The following is an 18,552-nucleotide window of genomic DNA, read 5'->3' on the forward strand; positions in this document are numbered from 1 at the left end:
ACCTTCTCTGGCTCAAACAGTCTGTCATGCCCTGAAACAGAGACCCATCGCTTCCAGTCTTTTTCCTGTGACTGCTGAACATCTAAAGGTACAGGTCCCTCTCGGTGAGCCAGTCTGTGGCCAGCTGAGCCTCCCCTCACCCCTCCCCATGGTGTGACCTAGAGGACTAATGAACTTTATGATGGGACAAGTGGAGTCTGGTGGTGGGTCTCTGTCCAGTAATATGCAGTCTTGGTCTGCCAAGTGGAATCTTTAACTCTTTGCAGAGCAGCGGTTTTGCCTTAGTCATCGTCAGTGTGCCACCTTGTGTTCTTTACTTCATCTCTATGAAGGTGAGAATGTTCTTTTATTTTCCTTTATTGTTATAGGTACATTTTAGTTATGTGCACTTTTCTTTGCTATGTTAACATAAAAAATATAATCAGAGTACGTTGAAAAACAGGCTTTGGGTTTACATTCTAAGTAAACTTTTTTTCCACCCCAGGCCATTTAAAAATAATCAGTTATGACTAGGGTTATATTGACTGAAATAAACCGTTTGGTCATTTCACATGGAAGATTTTCGTGACCCTATAACCACATTCACGTCTGTAAAAACACCTGGTATTTGTTATTGCCTTGGCTTTGTCTGAATTTGAGCAAGAGACCGTGGGCAGGAGGGTTTGCACTTCTACCATGTTTTTCCCTTTGTATCACCAACGTTCACATTCATGTGCTCCCATCTTAAACACATGAGCAATACCCAAATCAGTGGTACAATACCAGCATACGACTTTTGTTCATTCCACCTATCTTTATCCATAGTCAGTGCAGAATTTAACGGTCGTGGAATTTTTTCAAGCTCCGGTTGGTCTGCATTTGCAATAACTGCAAGGCGACGCTGGTCACATGAGTTGAACTACTATTCAGTGGACCTTTGCTAAAGTTTCTAGGGGGGAACATGGGGACTCCAACTGAGTTTCACACAAGCTGAGTTCTGCATGCACATTCATGCTGAACCGAAGGTCCATACCCCCAATTTTCAGTACATGTATGTGTACCATTACACCACTAGTGGCCAGGCCCCATGGGTGAGGGCCAAAGCACTGCACCACATCTTTTCGAGCGTGGGAGGAGGTTGGTAAGGAAGGGGAGGAATAAATCAGTGATACTGAGAAGGTCTTAAAACAGAAAGCTGGCAGAACTCAGCAGCTTCTCATCACCTCCTCTTTGTCATGATGAAACCTGTTGACGAGGCTGATCTCTGCTTTCCACAGCTCCTCAACTCCTCCTGCAGGAAGACCATGCGTCCTCACTCAGTATCCATGCTCATTTACATCATTCTGTCCTGCATCTCCCTTTTCACTGTGACTCTTAATCTGCTGGTCATCCTCTCCATCTCACATTACAAGTAGTCAAGTTTTTTAATCTCTTATCATAGGAAGTTTAAGTGTCAAGTTTATGAATACTGTCTGTGTGTTTTGTTGTTGTTTATCTTCAGTAAAGGTGAATAACGTTCTTTTACCTCTCCAGGCAGCTCCACAGCCCCACCAACCTCCTCCTCCTCTCCCTGGCTATCTCTGATTGCTTTGTGGGTCTCCTCGTAGTCTTTCAAATTCTGCTCTTAGATGGCTGCTGGTATTTCGGTGACCTCATGTGTGTTCTGTATAATATTTTCGACTATGTGATTACCGCTGCCTCAATAGGGACCATGGTGCTCATTTCAGTCGACCGCTACGTAGCTATTTGCTACCCTCTGCATTATCCCAGCAAAGTCACGCTGCAAAGAGCAAAGATCTGTGTTGCTCTTTGTTGGATATGTGCTGCTCTCTGTCACTGTTTGATACTGAAAGATAACCTCAAACAGCTAGGGATGTATAACTCCTGTGCTGGGGACTGTGTGATTGTTCTACATTATGTTGCTGGATATGTAGACCTGTTTTTGTCCTTCATTGGCCCTGTCTCTGTCATTATAGGGCTGTATGTGAGAGTATTTGTAGCTGCAGTGTCTCAGGCTCGTGCCATGCGCTCTGATATCACAGCCTTCACTCCGCAGGGCTCAGTCAATGTAACTGTTAAGAAATCTGAGATGAAAGCAGCCAGGACTCTAGGTGTTGTTGTAGTTGTGTTTCTAATATGTCTCTGCCCATATTTTTGTGTTACACTAACGGGTCAGGATGTTTTGCTCAATAGTACATCAATGGCCTTTGTGATATGTCTGTTCTACTTCAACTCCCTCCTCAACCCTCTAATCTATGCTCTTTTCTACCCCTGGTTTAGGAAGTCTGTTAAACTAATCATTACACTTCAGATACTGAGGTCTGACTCCTGTGATGCTCAAATAATGTAGAGAAACATCATTAGATCCTTACCATAAACAGGTAAATACATTTGAAACCTGTTAAAATCTATTAGGTACAGCATTAAGAAAAGTAACTATGCTAAAAATACTGTACTTATTATTTTTTAACTTCATTGAGCAACATAAATATTCTCTCAAACTAAAGAACATAGTGTCTGTTTAGAAAAGCAACTTCCAGAACAGCACCATTACTGTCAGGTAACTCCCAGTGGCCCTGGATATCCACCCTTCAGTCTGGGGAGAAGCCTTCTGTTGAAGCCTTTCAGTGTCTAGCTGTGACAGCAGTTTCTGTCTATTGATGACAGAGGTCTGGAGTCATGTTTTCTTGTACTTAAGGAGTAAAATAATTATGCACAAAGATCAATAAATGCAGCAGAAATGTCTCCTTTTGATCTGCAACTAATTCCAGACACTAATGATGAGAGACAGAGCTAAAGAAGTGATACTACAGTTTGTACTCAGAATATTATGTCAGTAGGCATCGTGGCTCTAGCTTCCAAAGCTTTGTACATGACTTTTTGTGCCAACGATCCTTTTAATTTTAGGAAGTTTGATGTCGAACATACCTGGATATAAGACAGCTTTCAAAACAACAACAATAATAACATTAATAATAACATACAATTGCTAATAACGTAATTCCTAATAATAAACGGTTTTGTAAATTAGGGTTGCACAATCATGACCACAATGAAAAAACATGAATATTTTGATCTGTGTTGACATCACAATCACTCATTTATTTTAGGGGCAAAATTATGTTTTGTTGCATATTGAAATGTGAATAAACAGACCACTGCATTCACTTCTATGTTGTGCTACATTCCTGCTGATGTACAAACTAATACGACACTTAAAATAAGGTTTCTTTATCTGAAATTAGTGCATCTCCTATTGAAGCAAAATCTAAATACAACTGCATCCCGAATGCTCCACTGAAAATCTGTTTACTGATACTATGCAACAACAGTCCATAAACGCCTCATGCAGGCTTCTACTGACACGAGGCAGCTGACCAAGAGTCTCCTCTGCTGCTGAGGATAAGTTCATTGGAGTTACCAGCCTCAGAAACCGCAAATTAACAGCATCTCAGATTAGACCCCAGATAGATTCTTCACAAAGTTCTAGTAGCAAACACATCTCTACATCAACCGTTCAGAGGAAACTGCATGAATCAGACCTCTGTGGTCAAAAAGAAGCCACTACTGAGGATGAACAACAAGAAGAAGTGAATTGTTTGAGCCAAGAAACACAAGGAATGGACATTAGACCAGTAGAAATCTGTACTTTGGTCTGAAGAGTCCAAATCTGAGATTTTTGCTTCCACATGCAAAGTCTTTGTGAGACCAGAAAGGTGAACAGATGGTCTCTACATGCATGGTTCCTACTCTGAAGCATGGAGGAAGAGGTGTGACGGTGTGGGGGTGCTTTGCTGGTGACACTGTTGGAGATTTATTCCAAACTCAAGACACATGTACTAAGCATGGCTACCACAGCATTCTGCAGCACCACGATATCCCATCTGGTTTGCGCTTACTGGGACAATCATTTGTTTTTCAACAAGACAATGACCCCAAACACACCACAGGGAGGGGCCCTGACACCTCCAGTCTGTGGAAGGACTATCTGACCAAGAAGGAAAGTGATGAGTGCTGCGTCAGATGACCTGGACTTCACAAATACCCGACCCAAACCCAACTGAGATGGTTTGAGGCGAGTTGGATTGCAGAGTGAAGGACAAATAGCCAACAAGTGCTCAGCATCACTGGGAAGTCCCTCAAGACTGTTGGAAATCCTTTTTTTTTAAGAAAATAAAAACAATCTGGTTTAGGTTCACTGATGTCAGAGTCACTGGGTCATTGTTACTCTCAGTAACAGTAAAAAGTAAAAATGTCCATTGCTGCTGCAGTTTTTCAGAGACACTATTCTGGGAGCGACAGCTTGGGCCGTACCAGCAGCAGTGGGGGGTTTATACTGGGCTGTCAGGGTGAAGACGGATTTGAGCCAGAACGAAAAGCTCTGGACTGACCAGTCGATATACATCCCAACCCTCGTTTATGGTCATAAGCTTAGAGAAAGTGACTGAAAGAATGACACTGCAGTCAGGATGTTTTCCGTGGCAGGGGGGCCCTTCCCGTCGAAGGCTCAGGTTGATGACAAGCTGAAGAGGGTCCTCCAGTTCAGCAGCACAGGACCTGAGCATTCTTGGAATCACCGTATCAGGTTCAGCTGCCGTTGTGGGGTGAAGTCTCCTCAGCTTTCTACTGACCTGCTCTGCAGTGATGGTGGGGGACAGGGGGCATTGTCCACCGTGGATGCAGCTGATGGAGTTGATGGGGTATGTAGGGGGTGCCAAAAGCAGCAGGTGGGGGAGGTGTGGGTGAAATAGTGGCGGCAGCAAGAGCAGAAGGATGAGAATCAAACTTGTTGAAGTGGTCAAATTGGTATGCTCTCACCTCATCCCGCTCTGCTGAGCTGGTGGTCTTTATGTTGCTGCATGTCCTGGAAAATGATCCAGTTCGTGTTTCACAAAGTCGTCCTGCAGAACGGCCTCTGATAGGTCAGTCCAGCACGTTTTAAGTTGCACCAGGATTTTAAGCTGTTGTTTTGCAGGTGTTTGCAGTTCAACCAGAATGATTTCACATTTCTTTGTGAACCACCGCAAAAGTTAAAATGTTGACACAACCCTGCTTACACTGCAACCAATATGAACTTTGTTCTTATTCCATGCAGTACCACAACTAATAAAAAAAGAACAAAACTATTCAATAATCTTCACATTCCATTTAGGGAATGTTGTCGGATAGAAAGAAAGTCCACTCTGGGTTTTCTCAGATACTTGTGGTATGCAGTTCAAGCAGTCAACTAAAATCATAGACTGTATATAAAGATGGACGTATCATCTGGCTCCAAAATTGAAGCCCACCCGCAAGTGTCAAAAACTTGCAATATCACGCTGTCCGCTAGGGTTGGCTCCAAAAAGCTTTTGCTCCATAGACCCCAATTCATTTTTGGAAAAAATAAAATTTGATAGACTGATTTTCTCCAGCTCAGGATTTTTTTCCCCGTTAGTTTTCATGGTCAAAATGAGAGATCAGGTGGCCGATCTTAAAATAAATCAATACTGAATTTTCAATAAATCATTCAAGTTGGCGGAGCCAGGGGGCGTGGCTATACTTGATTCACAGTCCCATAGACTGGTCCTGCCCCGAGTTGCTCTTCAGTCCAGCCTGTTTGATGACGCTTTTTACGTCACTGGCTCCAAAAAATCCAAAACGGCGACCAGGAAGTAGCAAAATCCGGGCTTCATTTTCTCGGCATTGGAACCAACGGGTGACGTCACAGTCAGTTCACGCCTGACTAAAATACTCCACTCTGGATTTTCAGCAATGCAACGAAAGAAAATCAAAATGAGGAAGTTCTTCTACTGCTGTCGATTCACCTCAAGGGGAAACAGTAATCTGATTGAAGGGCGCTGCTGTCCAATTAGGGAACGGAGGATTTAATCGAAGGGGAAGAAAACACAAGGAAAGCTCTTGCTGGCTTTTGCTAACTCACGTTCGTTCGAGGGATGTGCCATAATGAAGGTTTCTGTCCTTCAATGGAACTCCAAATGCTTATGCAACAGGTGGCTGAGTACCATCGACTACTTTCCTGATTTGTCTAGTCAGCCAACATGCAGAAGATCCATTCGAACACTGGCATGCCACCCCCAAACTCCTCTGGAAGCGGCCAAATATTGGGAAGTAGCGGGGGCCGGCTCACCAAGAGCGTGGAGGTCAGGTGACTGAACAGAACCAGACATATTTCTCCATACATTTTCATATGATCTATTTTGGCTGTCGCCATAGTTGATATTTTGGTGTGAGGACAGTGTTACGGGTGGGATCAGAGAACCCAGGCCCAGAACACAGAAGTGGGGAGACAGAAGGAAAATAGGACAGATTTTCATGAAACAAAACAAGAACTACAACAGCACAAAACGGAAACTGGATTGTGATTGAAAGCCAAAACCAAACATTCTACAAAAATTAACAAATAAAAGGGGAAACTAAATCAAAACCTACTCAGAACTATTTAACAAACCGACAGCTAAACAAAACACTAAACCCAAAAGTGAACACTGTTACAAATTAAGGAAAGACAAACAACTGGGCTGGCTAGATTGAGATACTGACAAAAATAGGGAGACAAGTTTGGGGAAAACAGAGTCTGAATGCAGATAAGAAGACAGGAAACAAGGAAAAGAAACTGGCGGAAATCTGTGGGAAGAGCTGAATCCATTGGGGCTGAAGTAGTCGGGAGGTAAGCAGGGGTTGGTGGGAAAAACAGAATCCATGAGGGAATAAAGTCTATGGTCCAGCGAAGAGTGACTGAATGAACTAGGTCTAAATAGCTGGAGGTGAAGCAGTGGGCAGGTGTTCTGAGTGACACGGAGTGATTACTGCAGCTGACACTCATTGCAGTAATCAGCAGGTAGCAGAGTGCAGGCAGGTGAAGCAGGGAGAGCAAGAGGGCGAGTGAACAGGGAGAGAGAGACAGGAGGGAGAGACGACAGACAGAGGGAGCCAAACAGACAAGACAGGTCAAAACAGATGAACAGATGTGGAGCCATGGGATAAAGAAAGAAAAAGAGGGAGGAGGAGGAAGAAGGGCAGGGGCTGAAGCAGGGATCATAACAGACAGTAGCATAGTCCAACTTATCAAACAGAGGGAGAGACTTGGCTTTGTACCCCTCTCTGAACGGTGTATAGCAGTGTTCTAAAGTCTTGTTCCCTCTGGTGAGGGACGTAATATGCTGGTGAACGTCCGGCCGTACCTTCTTCAGGTTTGGACTGTTGAAGTCCCGGCTACGATAAGTGCTGCATCATGGTAGTTAGCCTGGTGGTTAGGAAGAGCCTCATGTTGGTTGGAGCGAGCAGCATCTGTGAACTCTTGAAGTGGAATACAAATGGCACTGAAGATTCGAGATGAACTTACGGGGGAGGCAGAACGGGTAGCATTTTATTGTAAGAAGCTCCAAGTTTGGTGAATGAAAGTAGGAGAGACAGACAGTATTCCTGCTATCATACCAGCTGTTCACCATCAGGCACACACCTCCGCCCCTCGATTAGCTGGACGTCTGTCCCTGCGATGAACTGAAGTTCATTGCAGTGTAGAACAGCATGGTCCGGGATCATGGGGTTCAACCATGTCTCAGTTAGGCAGACAATGCTGCAGTCCCTTGTGTCCCTCTGGAATCTGTCCCATCACATTCTTTGTCTGTCACCAGCTGAGATGATCCAAACTTCATGTGGACGATCATCATTTTGGGGTGGCATAGCTCAGTGGGTAGAGTGGCCGTCTTGTAACCGGAGGGTCGCCGGTTCGATCCTAGCCTGTAGAGCTCATGTCTCGCTGTCTGAGCAAGACACTCAACCCACTGAACACTGGTCCTGATGGGTCGTGGTTTGCTGCCTTGCATGGCAGCTTCCGCCATGTGAATGTGTGTGTGAATGGTGAATGTGACATATAATGTTAAGCACTTTGGGTATCATTTCAGGTATAGTGAAGCGCAATATAAATACAGACCATTTACCATAAGATCAGTGTCTGCAGCTATCATCAGGAAACAGCAGCTTAACAGTGGAAACGGCAGTCCACAAGACCGGAGAACAAGCGTCTGGTCAGGAGCACACTTGCCGTTGTATGTATACCATGAATTCATCCCCAATGTCTGTAATGTCAAGGCAGTTCAATTGTAACATTCTGAGGCATCAGACAGAAAACATTCAGCAAAAAACACCTGGGTGTTTTGAAACCGAGCAAAAATGACAATTGACTATTTCGCACTGGGAGCAGAGTATCAACACACAAGGAGATTATTTTGACAGGGATGGTGGCCAAATTTAAATCGGTGTGGATGTTAAGTTTACAGGTGAAGTGTCTGAATTTTTCTAATGCACCTCTCAATTCAAACGTCAGAAATGTAATGTTTTATGGGAGCCTGTTGATTGGCAAGGAATTGACAAATTTGTTCTTGAGCTTTACAGCAAAGTCAATGACTTTTAAATGTAGGGAGAATGAAAGGCAAATAATATGATATGATGATATGCATGGACATTGAAATAATTCAATATGGGGAGGGAAAAAAACATCCTCGTCATGGGTGTGACGGAAGAAACAGAAAATATAAATCTGCTGCATGACCAAACAACCATCACATCTCAGCAGTTTCTCCTCCCGTCAGTGATGGAGGAAACTGAACTCTGCTTTCCACAGCTCTTCAACTCCTCCTGCAGGAGGATGAAGCGTTCTCACTTTGAAGCAACGCTGGTTTACATCCTGCTGTCCTGCATCTCTCTGCTTACTGTGATTCTCAACCTGCTGGTCATCATCTCCATCTCACACTTCAGGTACAAAAATATTTATTCAACTTATGCAAGTAACTGATGTGTAGAAATACAAAGAAAATGTTTCTGAAGTGACAATGTTGTGCTGTTTGCTTCTATCTGACTGATCATTTCTTGATAAATAATGATGAATCCTTTTCTGTTCTGCCTCCACAGGAATCTCCACACTCCCACCAACCTCCTCCTCCTCTCTCTGGCTGTCTCTGATGTCTTTCTGGGTCTCCTCATGTTCTTTCAAATTGTGCTCATAGATGGCTGCTGGTTCCTCGGTGACTTCATGTGCACTCTGTATCACTATCTACCATACACCATCACCTCAGCCTCAATAGGAACTATGGTGATGATATCGATTGACCGCTATGTGGCCGTTTGTTACCCTCTGCATTACTCTATTCAAATCACACAACAGAGAGTTCAAATCTGTGTGTGTCTGTGCTGGATCAGTTCTGTAATATTTCCAACTCTGCTTCTGAAGGATTCCCTCAAGCAGCCGGGCAGGTACAACTCCTGTGTCGGAGAGTGCGTCTTTGTTATTGATTACATTAGTGGACTTGTAGATGTTATTTGTTCCTTCATTGTTCCTATTACGATCATCATAGTTCTGTATGTGAGAGTGTTTGTGGTGGCTGTGTCTCAGGCTCATGCCATGCATTCTCAGCTTGTACCAAACAAGCACTCAGTTAGAGCAACTGTTCAGAAATCTGAACTGAAAGCAGCCAGGACTCTTGGTGTTGTTGTAGTAGTGTTTATAATATGTATGTGCCCATATTACTGTGTTGCTCTCACAGGACAAGACATCGTTCTCCATGGCACATCTGCCATTGTGATATGTGTGTTCTACTTAAACTCCTGTCTAAACCCCATCATCTATGTCTTCTTGTACCCGTGGTTCAGAAAATCAGTCAAGCTCATTGTAACACTTCAGATACTGCAGCCTGCCTCCTGTGAGGCAAAGATGCTGTAGAGACACTTTACCATGAACAGAAAAATGCACTTTGCAGTATTGAGTCATTAAATGACATATTTGAATGGACATGCTCTTATATAGCACTTTACTACTCATCAGAGGACTCAAAGCGCTTATACAACAATTGCTTCCATTCAACCAAACGCTCACACATTCTCACTCTGGGGCGGACGGAAGCGTGGCTGCCAATCTGCGCCTACGGCCCCTCCGACCACCACCAACATTCACACGCCAGTGAAGAGCACTGGAGGCAAAGTGGGTTAAGTGTCTTGCCCAAGGACACAACAGCACATGACTAGGACAGAGTGGGAATCAAACTGCTGACCCTTCCATCACTGGACGACCCGCTCTACCACCTGAGCCACAGCCGCCATATTTAAAATTCGGATAACATTTGTATGAATGATTTGTACATTCATATGGATTCAGATTGTGCTCATGACACTATAATATATGTACAAGTGTAATGTTGCCAAAGCAGTATGAGGCACAACCATCGCAGTTCATCTGAAAATTGAATTTTTCACTGTTCTTTACAGATCAGTTGCGCCAAGGAGTGCAGAATGTTTTCGCTTTTGCAGAATTTTGTGAAAATGGTTTGTTTCTGGCAAACTGTTAAATGAGACTAGAATCAAAACATTTTGGAGAAACATCACAATTGCATACATAGATTTTGTTGTTTCTCCAAACAGAGTCACACATCACATTGGATCATTTTCAGGGCTGTCGGAGAGTTGAACATCCAACTGCTCCTTCAGTTTACACTATTTCTTTGACTGATAAATTGTATAATTTGACATTTCTTTAAACAAAACAGGGCCTTCAGGACCTACATTTTTAAGTGTTATGATGGTGTGTCTCTCCGGGTAATTACCTTTTCCTCTCAATTTTTATCGCAACACATTATTTTCTGCAGCACAATACTGTTCTAATAATGCTCTGGAGGGTTCCACGGTGTGTTCCAACACTGCTTTATGCAGACAGAGGGGGTTGGAAGTAATCTAGAAAAGTTAGGTAGCACCAACTTTCAAAGCTTGATCAGCCTCCATTGCTGCAGAACAGCTTAAAATTGTTAGCCCATTTTTTGTTCCTTGAAAAGCCTTTTGTATAATTTTGAAATGTACTTTATTTTCAGTTTTGAGTAATCTTACCCTTTTTTTCTTAACCTCTGGCAGTTAAACATTTACCTTTGTACCATTTCAAGCTATTCATTAAACTTGAACTACTTGAATTTCAATAAAATCCTGGGAAAACTGGGGCGTTCTAAAACGTTTAACCGACAGTATATGTTAAATTTCGGCTTTTAGTTTGACCTTACAGTGCCAGCAACATTTCATTTACTCATCTCATTTTTACTTCAAGTTGTTTTGATTTCCATCTCCTTTTTTGTGGACGACAGAGTTGGGTGGCCAACAACTCTCAGCTCGTTTTCTTCAGCATTGCCCATTAAGGAGAAGGAATGTTTCACAAACCCGTTATGCTGGTTCTCTGACCTGCTAAATATAGTCCCGTTGACACCTATCTTACCTCATAATTAGCATGTGAACCTGAACAAACCATTATCCAGTGCCTGGAGTAAAGCAGCCTCTTGATCCTTTAATGACTGCCTGTCAGTGGTTCCTGGCATTGTTTGTGTGATAAACTTCACAGTCCTGACAGATGGACTCAAAGTGCTGACATTCTCTGTCAGGATTACACAGTGGATGCTATTTAACACTGTTGATGATAGGAAAGTCAATTTATTACAGTGTTTTTTAGTCAAAGTTGCAATGACACCTACAGTGCAAAAAGCTGCAGATTTCAACCAATGATCCAATTTTAATTTTATTTCACATTTATTATGTTGTTTTAGCCATCTTTCAGCTGTTGGATTCATTATGTTTTGTTATATTTCAACCCCTTCTTCACTACTTTGAACTATTTATCCATCATTTCATCCATCTTTTTGCCCCTGAACAATTAATTCCTACAATAGATATTAATAAATTCATAACTTATTTGACTAACTCGATTTAACGATTTGAAAGGTTGTTGCATTATTTTGAGCTATGTTGGAACAATTGATGACATTATTTTTTCTCGACTCGTTCAATATGTGGATTTGTACTGAAAATTACAGTCTTCCTTATGATTGTAGTTGTGTACATTCAATCATACCGATAATTTATAGGGTCTTTGCAGGTGTTTTGAGTTAATTAGATGATTGGAGCTCTGTTCAGGACTGTGTGGGAGTACTTAGGGGTCCTTGAGGGACATCTCCATGGGTGTCTGTGAAATATTCTATGAATTTGAGATTGGTTTGAAAAATGAAAAATGTTGCACTTTCCCACTATATTCTAATGATACGAGATGAATTTGTAATATAGTCCAGAAACAATACAAAGAACACATGATGTTACAGAGATACCAGGAGCCGTCTAACAGCAGAATTTGAAAATGTATGATGAAACCCACAAGGCCATCAGAGACAGCCAGGAAGAGGAGGGGGAGGTTAGTGGGGCTGTAAAGCTGCCTGGAGCGGTTAAATTTTTCAATTCAACTCAATTTTATTTATATAGTGCCTGTCACAGGTCAAATTGTCTCAAGACGCTTTATAGAACCCTTATGCCTGAATGAACAACATTATTCATCATTCCTGCAGATAAACAACAATGAAAGACTAAGACATGATGTTGAAACACTTCCCCCTTCCTTTACAAACTGATAACATACAGCACTCCATTACTTGACATGTGACGTGAAGACGATGACCAGCAGGTTAAGAGTCACAGTGAACAGAGAGATGCAGTACAGAATGATGCAAATGAGCATGGATACAGAGTGAGGACACATGGTCTTCCTGCAGAAGGAGTGGAGGAGCTGTGGAAAGCAGAGTTCACCCTCATCAAGGATTTTCATCATGGCAAAGAGGAGGTGATGAGAAGCTGCTGAGTTCTGCCAGCTTTCTGTTTCAAGAACTGCTGGACTGTCAAGCTGAAAGCTCGGACACGTGACTTCGAGTGGCCCACTGAAGCTCAAGCGCTGTCATGTGACAATGTTGTGGCCCGCTAGTGACCGCCCACCATACGTGAGTTTACATGCAGGAAAAACGCACCTAGTGGACACAAACCTTCACTGTATGTTTTCTGTCAGTAGTCAGGCACTGTGTCGGAATTCCGGCGTGCGGCAGCGGCATTTGGCTTTTAAAAAAAAAGAAAAAAGGACAGGACTATATTGCCAATCGAGTTCGTCCACCAATGGAATGAGGGGAACACAGCTTTTGCACTCAATCAAACTAATATCACAAGCCAATGGAAAGTAGAGTCGGGGCAGGTCTTAGACATTGAGATCCAGCTGCATTTGAGTTCACACCGGCACACAGAGAGCAGTATTCTGTCAAGGCTTCTCAGTCGTCGTATAATTTCCGACTGATAAGTCCTGAGCGGTCGATTTGTAGTGGAATCACAATCATGTGATCATCAGCAGGCAACTGACAGTGTCCCCCTAGGTCAACCTTTGGTAGCACGTTCATTGAATGGACTAAGTTTAGCAAGAGTGACTAGAAAGACTGTACCCACTGAGATTTTAGTTGCAGAGAATCATAGAGAGAAACTAGCGTTTTGTGTTTTGGACTCTCGAGGAGTGGAGACATTGGCTTGAGGGCTCCGAGCATCCATTTATCGTGTGGACAGATCACAAGAACTTAGAATACGTGAGATCAGCTAAAAGACTGAACTCACGCCAAGCACGATGGAACTTGTTTTTTGAGCGTTTTAATTTCTCCTTGTCCTATCGCCCTGGATCTAGGAACATGAAACCGGACGCCCTCTCACGCCAATTCTCCCCAGTTGAAGAGGCTAAAGAACCTGGAACCATCCTGCCTAAATCATGTCTGGTGGCGGCGCTAACATGGCCCATTGAAGCCATAGTCCAACAAGCACAGGAGCAGGAACCCGACCCAGGCAACGGACCTCCAGACAGACTGTTTGTCCCTCTTACTGTGCGTCCACAGGTCCTTCTATGGGGACATGCTTCGCGCATTGCTTGTCATCCTGGGACTCGACGGACTCTGGAGATCCTCCAGTCCAAATTTTGGTGGCCTACCATGGAGGCTGACACCAAGGAGTTCGTCGCTGCCTGTACCACCTGCGCCAGGAGTAAGACCTCTAACCAGGCAAGCCCTGGTCTGTTACAACCCCTGTCAGTTCCAAGACACCCTTGGTCCCATATTGCCGTGGACTTTGTCACTGGGTTACCAGCCTCTCAAGGTAATACCGTTATTTTGACTATTGTTGACCGTTTTTCAAAAGCAGCACACTTTGTGCCCCTACCAAAACTCCCTACTGCCAAAGAAACAGCTGAGACCTTATTACAAAACGTGTTTCGCCTCCATGGCATTCCATGTGACATCGTTTCTGATCGAGGTCCTCAATTTACTTCTGAGGTTTGGAAAACATTCTGCAACGCTTTGGGAGCCCAGGTTAGTCTGACCTCAGGATTTCATCCCCAATCTAATGGACAAACTGAGCGCACTAACCAGTCGTTGGAAGTGTTTCTTCGTTGTGTGGTTGAAGATAACCCGACTACCTGGTGTGAAAGACTCCCTTTAGTTGAATATGCACACAACTCTCTAACGCTTCCTTGGGAATGTCTCCATTTTTATGTTCCTTGGGCTACCAACCTTCTTTGTTCCCCTCGCAGGAGATGGATACTAACATCCCGTCTGTCCAAGCGCTGGTCCGTCTTATGCAAGGCACCTGGAGGAAAGCACGACGGGCACTTTTGAAAGGAGGACAGCAGATGGCCACGCAGGCTAATCGACATTGCAGGCCAAGCCCCATCTACCGACCTGGACAGAAAGTCTGGCTCCGAGCAAAGGACATTCCTCTACGTGTAGAGTCCAACAAACTAGCCCCTCGTTTCATCGGACCTTATGAGGTGGATCGGGTGATCAACCCGAGCTCAGTACGTCTCCACTTGCCCCCTTCTCTTAAGGTTCACCCCACATTCCATGTTTCCCAGCTGAAACCTGTCATTGACTGTGCTCTGGCCCTCCCTGTCCGTCCCCCTCCACCACCCAGGGTCATCGATGGGTCGCCAGCTTATACGGTGAACCGCCTTTTGGATGCCCGCCGCCGTGGTAGGGGGCTCCAATTCTTGGTGGACTGGGAGGGTTATGGCCCTGAGGAACGCAGCTGGGTTCCTCGGGGCAGGATTTTGGATAAGACTCTGATCGCCGATTTTTTTCGGCGCCATCCAGATCATCCGGCTCGGGCACCTGGGGTTGCCCGTAAGGGAGGGGGTACTGTGAGGCCAGCAGCAGCTGGTTCTAGTTAAGCAGTGTTCTGTGGTTTTGTTTTGTATGTGTTTTTTCTCTCCCTCTTAATTAGGCTTGGCTCGGCAGGCAGGAGTGGCTACAGGTGTTCTCGATCCGCAATCGTGATCAGTGGGCGTGGGGTGCAGCTGGAGATGTTCAGCAGATCTTCACCACCTCCTTTATAAGCAGACGCTGCTCGCTTCACTGTGCCGGATCGTAGCTAAGCAATAGCCACCACCATTCCTGTAATCACTCACCTGATTACTTTTCCTCTACTCATTCTTACTCAATCCTAATGCATTCTCTGCTCCTCTCTTCAGTCTCCGGATCAGCCGCTCTCGTCTCCGCTGCACTACAGATCATCTGTTTTTCTTCGTTCATTGTTGGATTGAGGAGGCTCAGCTGGAGCGTTCCAGTACCGGCGTCCTGTCTACACACAGACGGTTAACCAGCACCAGCTACCACACGGACCGCCGGCCGATTGTGGTTTACCATCATGCCCTGGAACCCAGTCCGAGCATCCAGACCTTCGAGTTGTTAAGTACTGAGAAAGACTAACTGTGTTGTCTGTAGAAGCTAATTGGTATTTTGAAGATCCGTGAATAGCAACTGAGGGAGACCGATTGTAGTTTGAGCTAAGCACCTGTAAGAGATGGTTAAGATTGAATATTTCTGTGAATGATTAATTTGTCGACTTTTATCTGAGTTACTTTGAGAAACTGAACTTGAAACCAGGCTAGTTAGTGTTTGCTGTTATTCACGCATTGACAGACTTTTTAGCTAAAAGAGTTTTGCATTGTGTTTAGTTCGCTAAACCTCTAGTTGGCGCTACCTTCGTTGTCTTTGTTGACAAATCATTTCCTGTAACTCTCCCTTTTTGGGACTTGTAGTTTTCTTTATAAGAACATTAAATCCATTCATAAAAGAACCTGTGTCTGTCGTTTCCTGCGCTTGAGCTCTACTAGTATCCATAACAAAGAGACCGTGAGCAGGAGGGTTTGCACTTGCACCACTTTTTTCCCTTTGTATCACCAACGTTCACCTTCATGTGCTCCCATCTTAAACACATGAGCAATACCCAAATCAGTGGTACAATACCAGCATACGACTTTTGTTCATTCCACCTATCTTTATCCACAGTCAGCGAAGAATTTAACAGTCGTGGAATTTTTTCAAGCTCTGGTTGGTCTGCATTTGCAATAACTGCAAGGCGACACTGTTCACATGAGTTGAACTACTATTCAGTGGACCTTTGCTAAAGTTTCTAGGGGGGAAACATGGGGACTCCAACTGAGTTTCACACAGGCAGAGTTCTGCATTTGTTCAATACACATTCATGCTGAACCGGAAGGCCCATACCCCCAATTTTCAGTACATGTATGTGTACCATTACACCACTAGTGGCCAGGCCCCATGGGTGTGGGCCAAAGCTCAACACCACATCTTTTCGAGCGTGGGAGGAGGTTGGTAAGGAAGGGGAGGAATAAATCAGTGATACTGAGAAGGTCTTAAAACAGAAAGCTGGCAGAACTCAGCAGCTTCTCATCACCTCCTCTTTGTCATGATGAAACCTGTTGACGAGGCTGAACTCTGCTTTCCACAGCTCCTCAACTCCTCCTGCAGGAAGACCATGCGTCCTCACTCAGTATCCATGCTCATTTACATCATTCTGTCCTGCATCTCCCTTTTCACTGTGACTCTTAATCTGCTGGTCATCATCTCCATCTCACATTTCAAGTAGTCAAGTTTTTTAATCTCTTATCATAGGAAGTTTAAGTGTCAAGTTTATGAATACTGTCTGTGTGTTTTGTTGTTGTTTATCTTCAGAAAAGATGAATAACGTTCTTTTACCTCTCCAGGCAGCTCCACAGCCCCACCAACCTCCTCCTTCTCTCCCTGGCTGTCTCTGATTGCTTTGTGGGTCTCCTCGTAGTCTTTCAAATTCTGCTCTTAGATGGCTGCTGGTATTTCGGTGACCTCATGTGTGTTCTGTATAATATTTTCGACTATGTGATTACCTCTGCCTCAATAGGGACCATGGTGCTCATTTCAGTTGACCGCTACGTAGCTATTTGTTATCCTCTGCATTATCCCAGCAAAGTCACGCTGCAAAGGGCAAAGATCTGTGTTGCACTGTGTTGGATATGTGCTGCTCTCTGTAACTGTCTGATACTGAAAGACAACTTGAAACAGCTAGGGATGTATAACTCCTGTGCTGGGGACTGTGTGATTGTTCTACATTATGGTGCTGGATATGTAGACCTGTTTTTATCCTTCATTGGCCCTGTCTCTGTCATTATAGGGCTGTATGTGAGAGTATTTGTAGCTGCAGTGTCTCAGGCTCGTGCCATGCGCTCTGATATCACAGCCTTCACTCCGCAGGGCTCAGTCAATGTAACTGTTAAGAAATCTGAGATGAAAGCAGCCAGGACTCTAGGTGTTGTTGTAGTTGTGTTTCTAATATGTCTATGCCCATATTTTTGTGTTACACTAACGGGTCAGGATGTTTTGCTCAATAGTACATCAATGGCCTTTGTGATATGTCTGTTCTACTTCAACTCCCTCCTCAACCCTCTAATCTATGCTCTTTTCTACCCCTGGTTTAGAAAGTCTGTTAAACTAATCATTACACTTCAGATACTGAGGTCTGACTCCTGTGATGCTCAAATAATGTAGAGAAACATCATAAGATCCTTACCATAAACAGATAAATACATTTGAAATCTGTTAAAATCTATTAGGTACAGCATTAAGAAAAGTAACTGTAACAGTAAAAGTAATACATCGATTATGAGTTGGCCAAAAGCTACAAACTACCGAGAAAAGGACTGTTGCATTGTGTTTGCGTCTATAACACGTCAAAGTTATTGTGCGGATGGTGTCTGGATGAAAAAGTGACGACATGAATTATTCATTTTTGGCTTTTTTAGTTTGTGAAAGCCCTCACTGTAAAAAAAAAAAAATAGCAGCAGTTAAGGCAAAAAGATTGTTCCCCGTGGTTTCAAGTATACCTGAGTACCTAAAACGATAATGACAAATCTACATGCGGTGTCACTGGAGCAAACAGTTTTGGTCTATTGGGCATTATATAAAGAAGCTGGATTTCAAAAAGCTACGGAAAGAAAAGCTGAATTAGATACATAATTAGCAACAACAAAAGCAATCTCCATCTTTTCTAAGTCGCATTAAAATATAAGCAACTAAGACACCCCATTAAAATAATTAAGAAAAATGCATTCATTTTTATGGATAATAGTTAAAAAATACTGTACTTGTAATCAAATTTTCATTTTTAACTTCACATTGTGCAACACAAATATTCGCTAAAATTAAAGAACATAGTGTCTGTTTAGAAAAACGATTTCTGGAACAGCACTGCTACTGTCAGGTAACTCCCAGTGGCCCTGGATATCCACTCTTCAGTCTGGGGAGAAGCCTTCTGTTGAAGCCTTTCAGTGTCTAGCTGTGACAGCAGTTTCTGTCTATTGATGACAGAGGTCTGGAGTCATGTTTTCTTGTACTTAAGGAGTAAAATAATTATGCACAAAAATCAATA

At 43.6% G+C, this 18,552-nt stretch overlaps 3 protein-coding genes across 3 annotated transcripts; all 3 read left to right on the plus strand.

Annotated features, from left to right (window-relative positions):
- The first annotated feature begins 1,214 nt into the window (after positions 1–1,214).
- LOC127537045 (trace amine-associated receptor 13c-like) lies at positions 1,215–2,329 on the plus strand. Its single transcript, XM_051958731.1, has 2 exons — positions 1,215–1,390; positions 1,513–2,329. Exons 1-2 carry the CDS (start codon positions 1,215–1,217, stop codon positions 2,327–2,329), a joined length of 993 nt encoding a protein of 330 aa, XP_051814691.1.
- A 6,102-nt stretch (positions 2,330–8,431) lies between these two features.
- On the plus strand, positions 8,432–10,902 carry LOC127537041 (trace amine-associated receptor 13c-like). Its single transcript, XM_051958727.1, has 2 exons — positions 8,432–8,736; positions 8,890–10,902. Exons 1-2 carry the CDS (start codon positions 8,459–8,461, stop codon positions 9,695–9,697), a joined length of 1,086 nt encoding a protein of 361 aa, XP_051814687.1. The 5' UTR covers positions 8,432–8,458; the 3' UTR covers positions 9,698–10,902.
- Positions 10,903–16,557: 5,655 nt separating this feature from the next.
- Positions 16,558–17,672, plus strand: LOC127537044 (trace amine-associated receptor 13c-like). The gene is made up of 2 exons (XM_051958730.1): positions 16,558–16,733; positions 16,856–17,672. Exons 1-2 carry the CDS (start codon positions 16,558–16,560, stop codon positions 17,670–17,672), a joined length of 993 nt encoding a protein of 330 aa, XP_051814690.1.
- The last annotated feature ends 880 nt before the right edge of the window (positions 17,673–18,552 follow it).

This window comes from Acanthochromis polyacanthus, chromosome 14 (assembly GCF_021347895.1).
Source record: "Acanthochromis polyacanthus isolate Apoly-LR-REF ecotype Palm Island chromosome 14, KAUST_Apoly_ChrSc, whole genome shotgun sequence".
NCBI lineage: Eukaryota > Metazoa > Chordata > Actinopteri > Pomacentridae > Acanthochromis > Acanthochromis polyacanthus.

What these genes read in the sequence shown, in the direction of transcription:
- LOC127537044 (XM_051958730.1), top strand. Translation starts at nt 16,558, where the DNA reads ATGATGAAACCTGTTGACGAGGCTGAACTCTGCTTTCCACAGCTCCTC. An exon ending in ATCTCCATCTCACATTTCAA is followed by an intron (nt 16,734 to 16,855) that starts GTAGTCAAGTTT and finishes TTACCTCTCCAG; the next exon opens with GCAGCTCCACAGCCCCACCA.
- LOC127537041 (XM_051958727.1), top strand. Translation starts at nt 8,459, where the DNA reads ATGGGGAGGGAAAAAAACATCCTCGTCATGGGTGTGACGGAAGAAACA. An exon ending in ATCTCCATCTCACACTTCAG is followed by an intron (nt 8,737 to 8,889) that starts GTACAAAAATAT and finishes CTGCCTCCACAG; the next exon opens with GAATCTCCACACTCCCACCA.
- LOC127537045 (XM_051958731.1), top strand. Translation starts at nt 1,215, where the DNA reads ATGATGAAACCTGTTGACGAGGCTGATCTCTGCTTTCCACAGCTCCTC. An exon ending in CTCTCCATCTCACATTACAA is followed by an intron (nt 1,391 to 1,512) that starts GTAGTCAAGTTT and finishes TTACCTCTCCAG; the next exon opens with GCAGCTCCACAGCCCCACCA.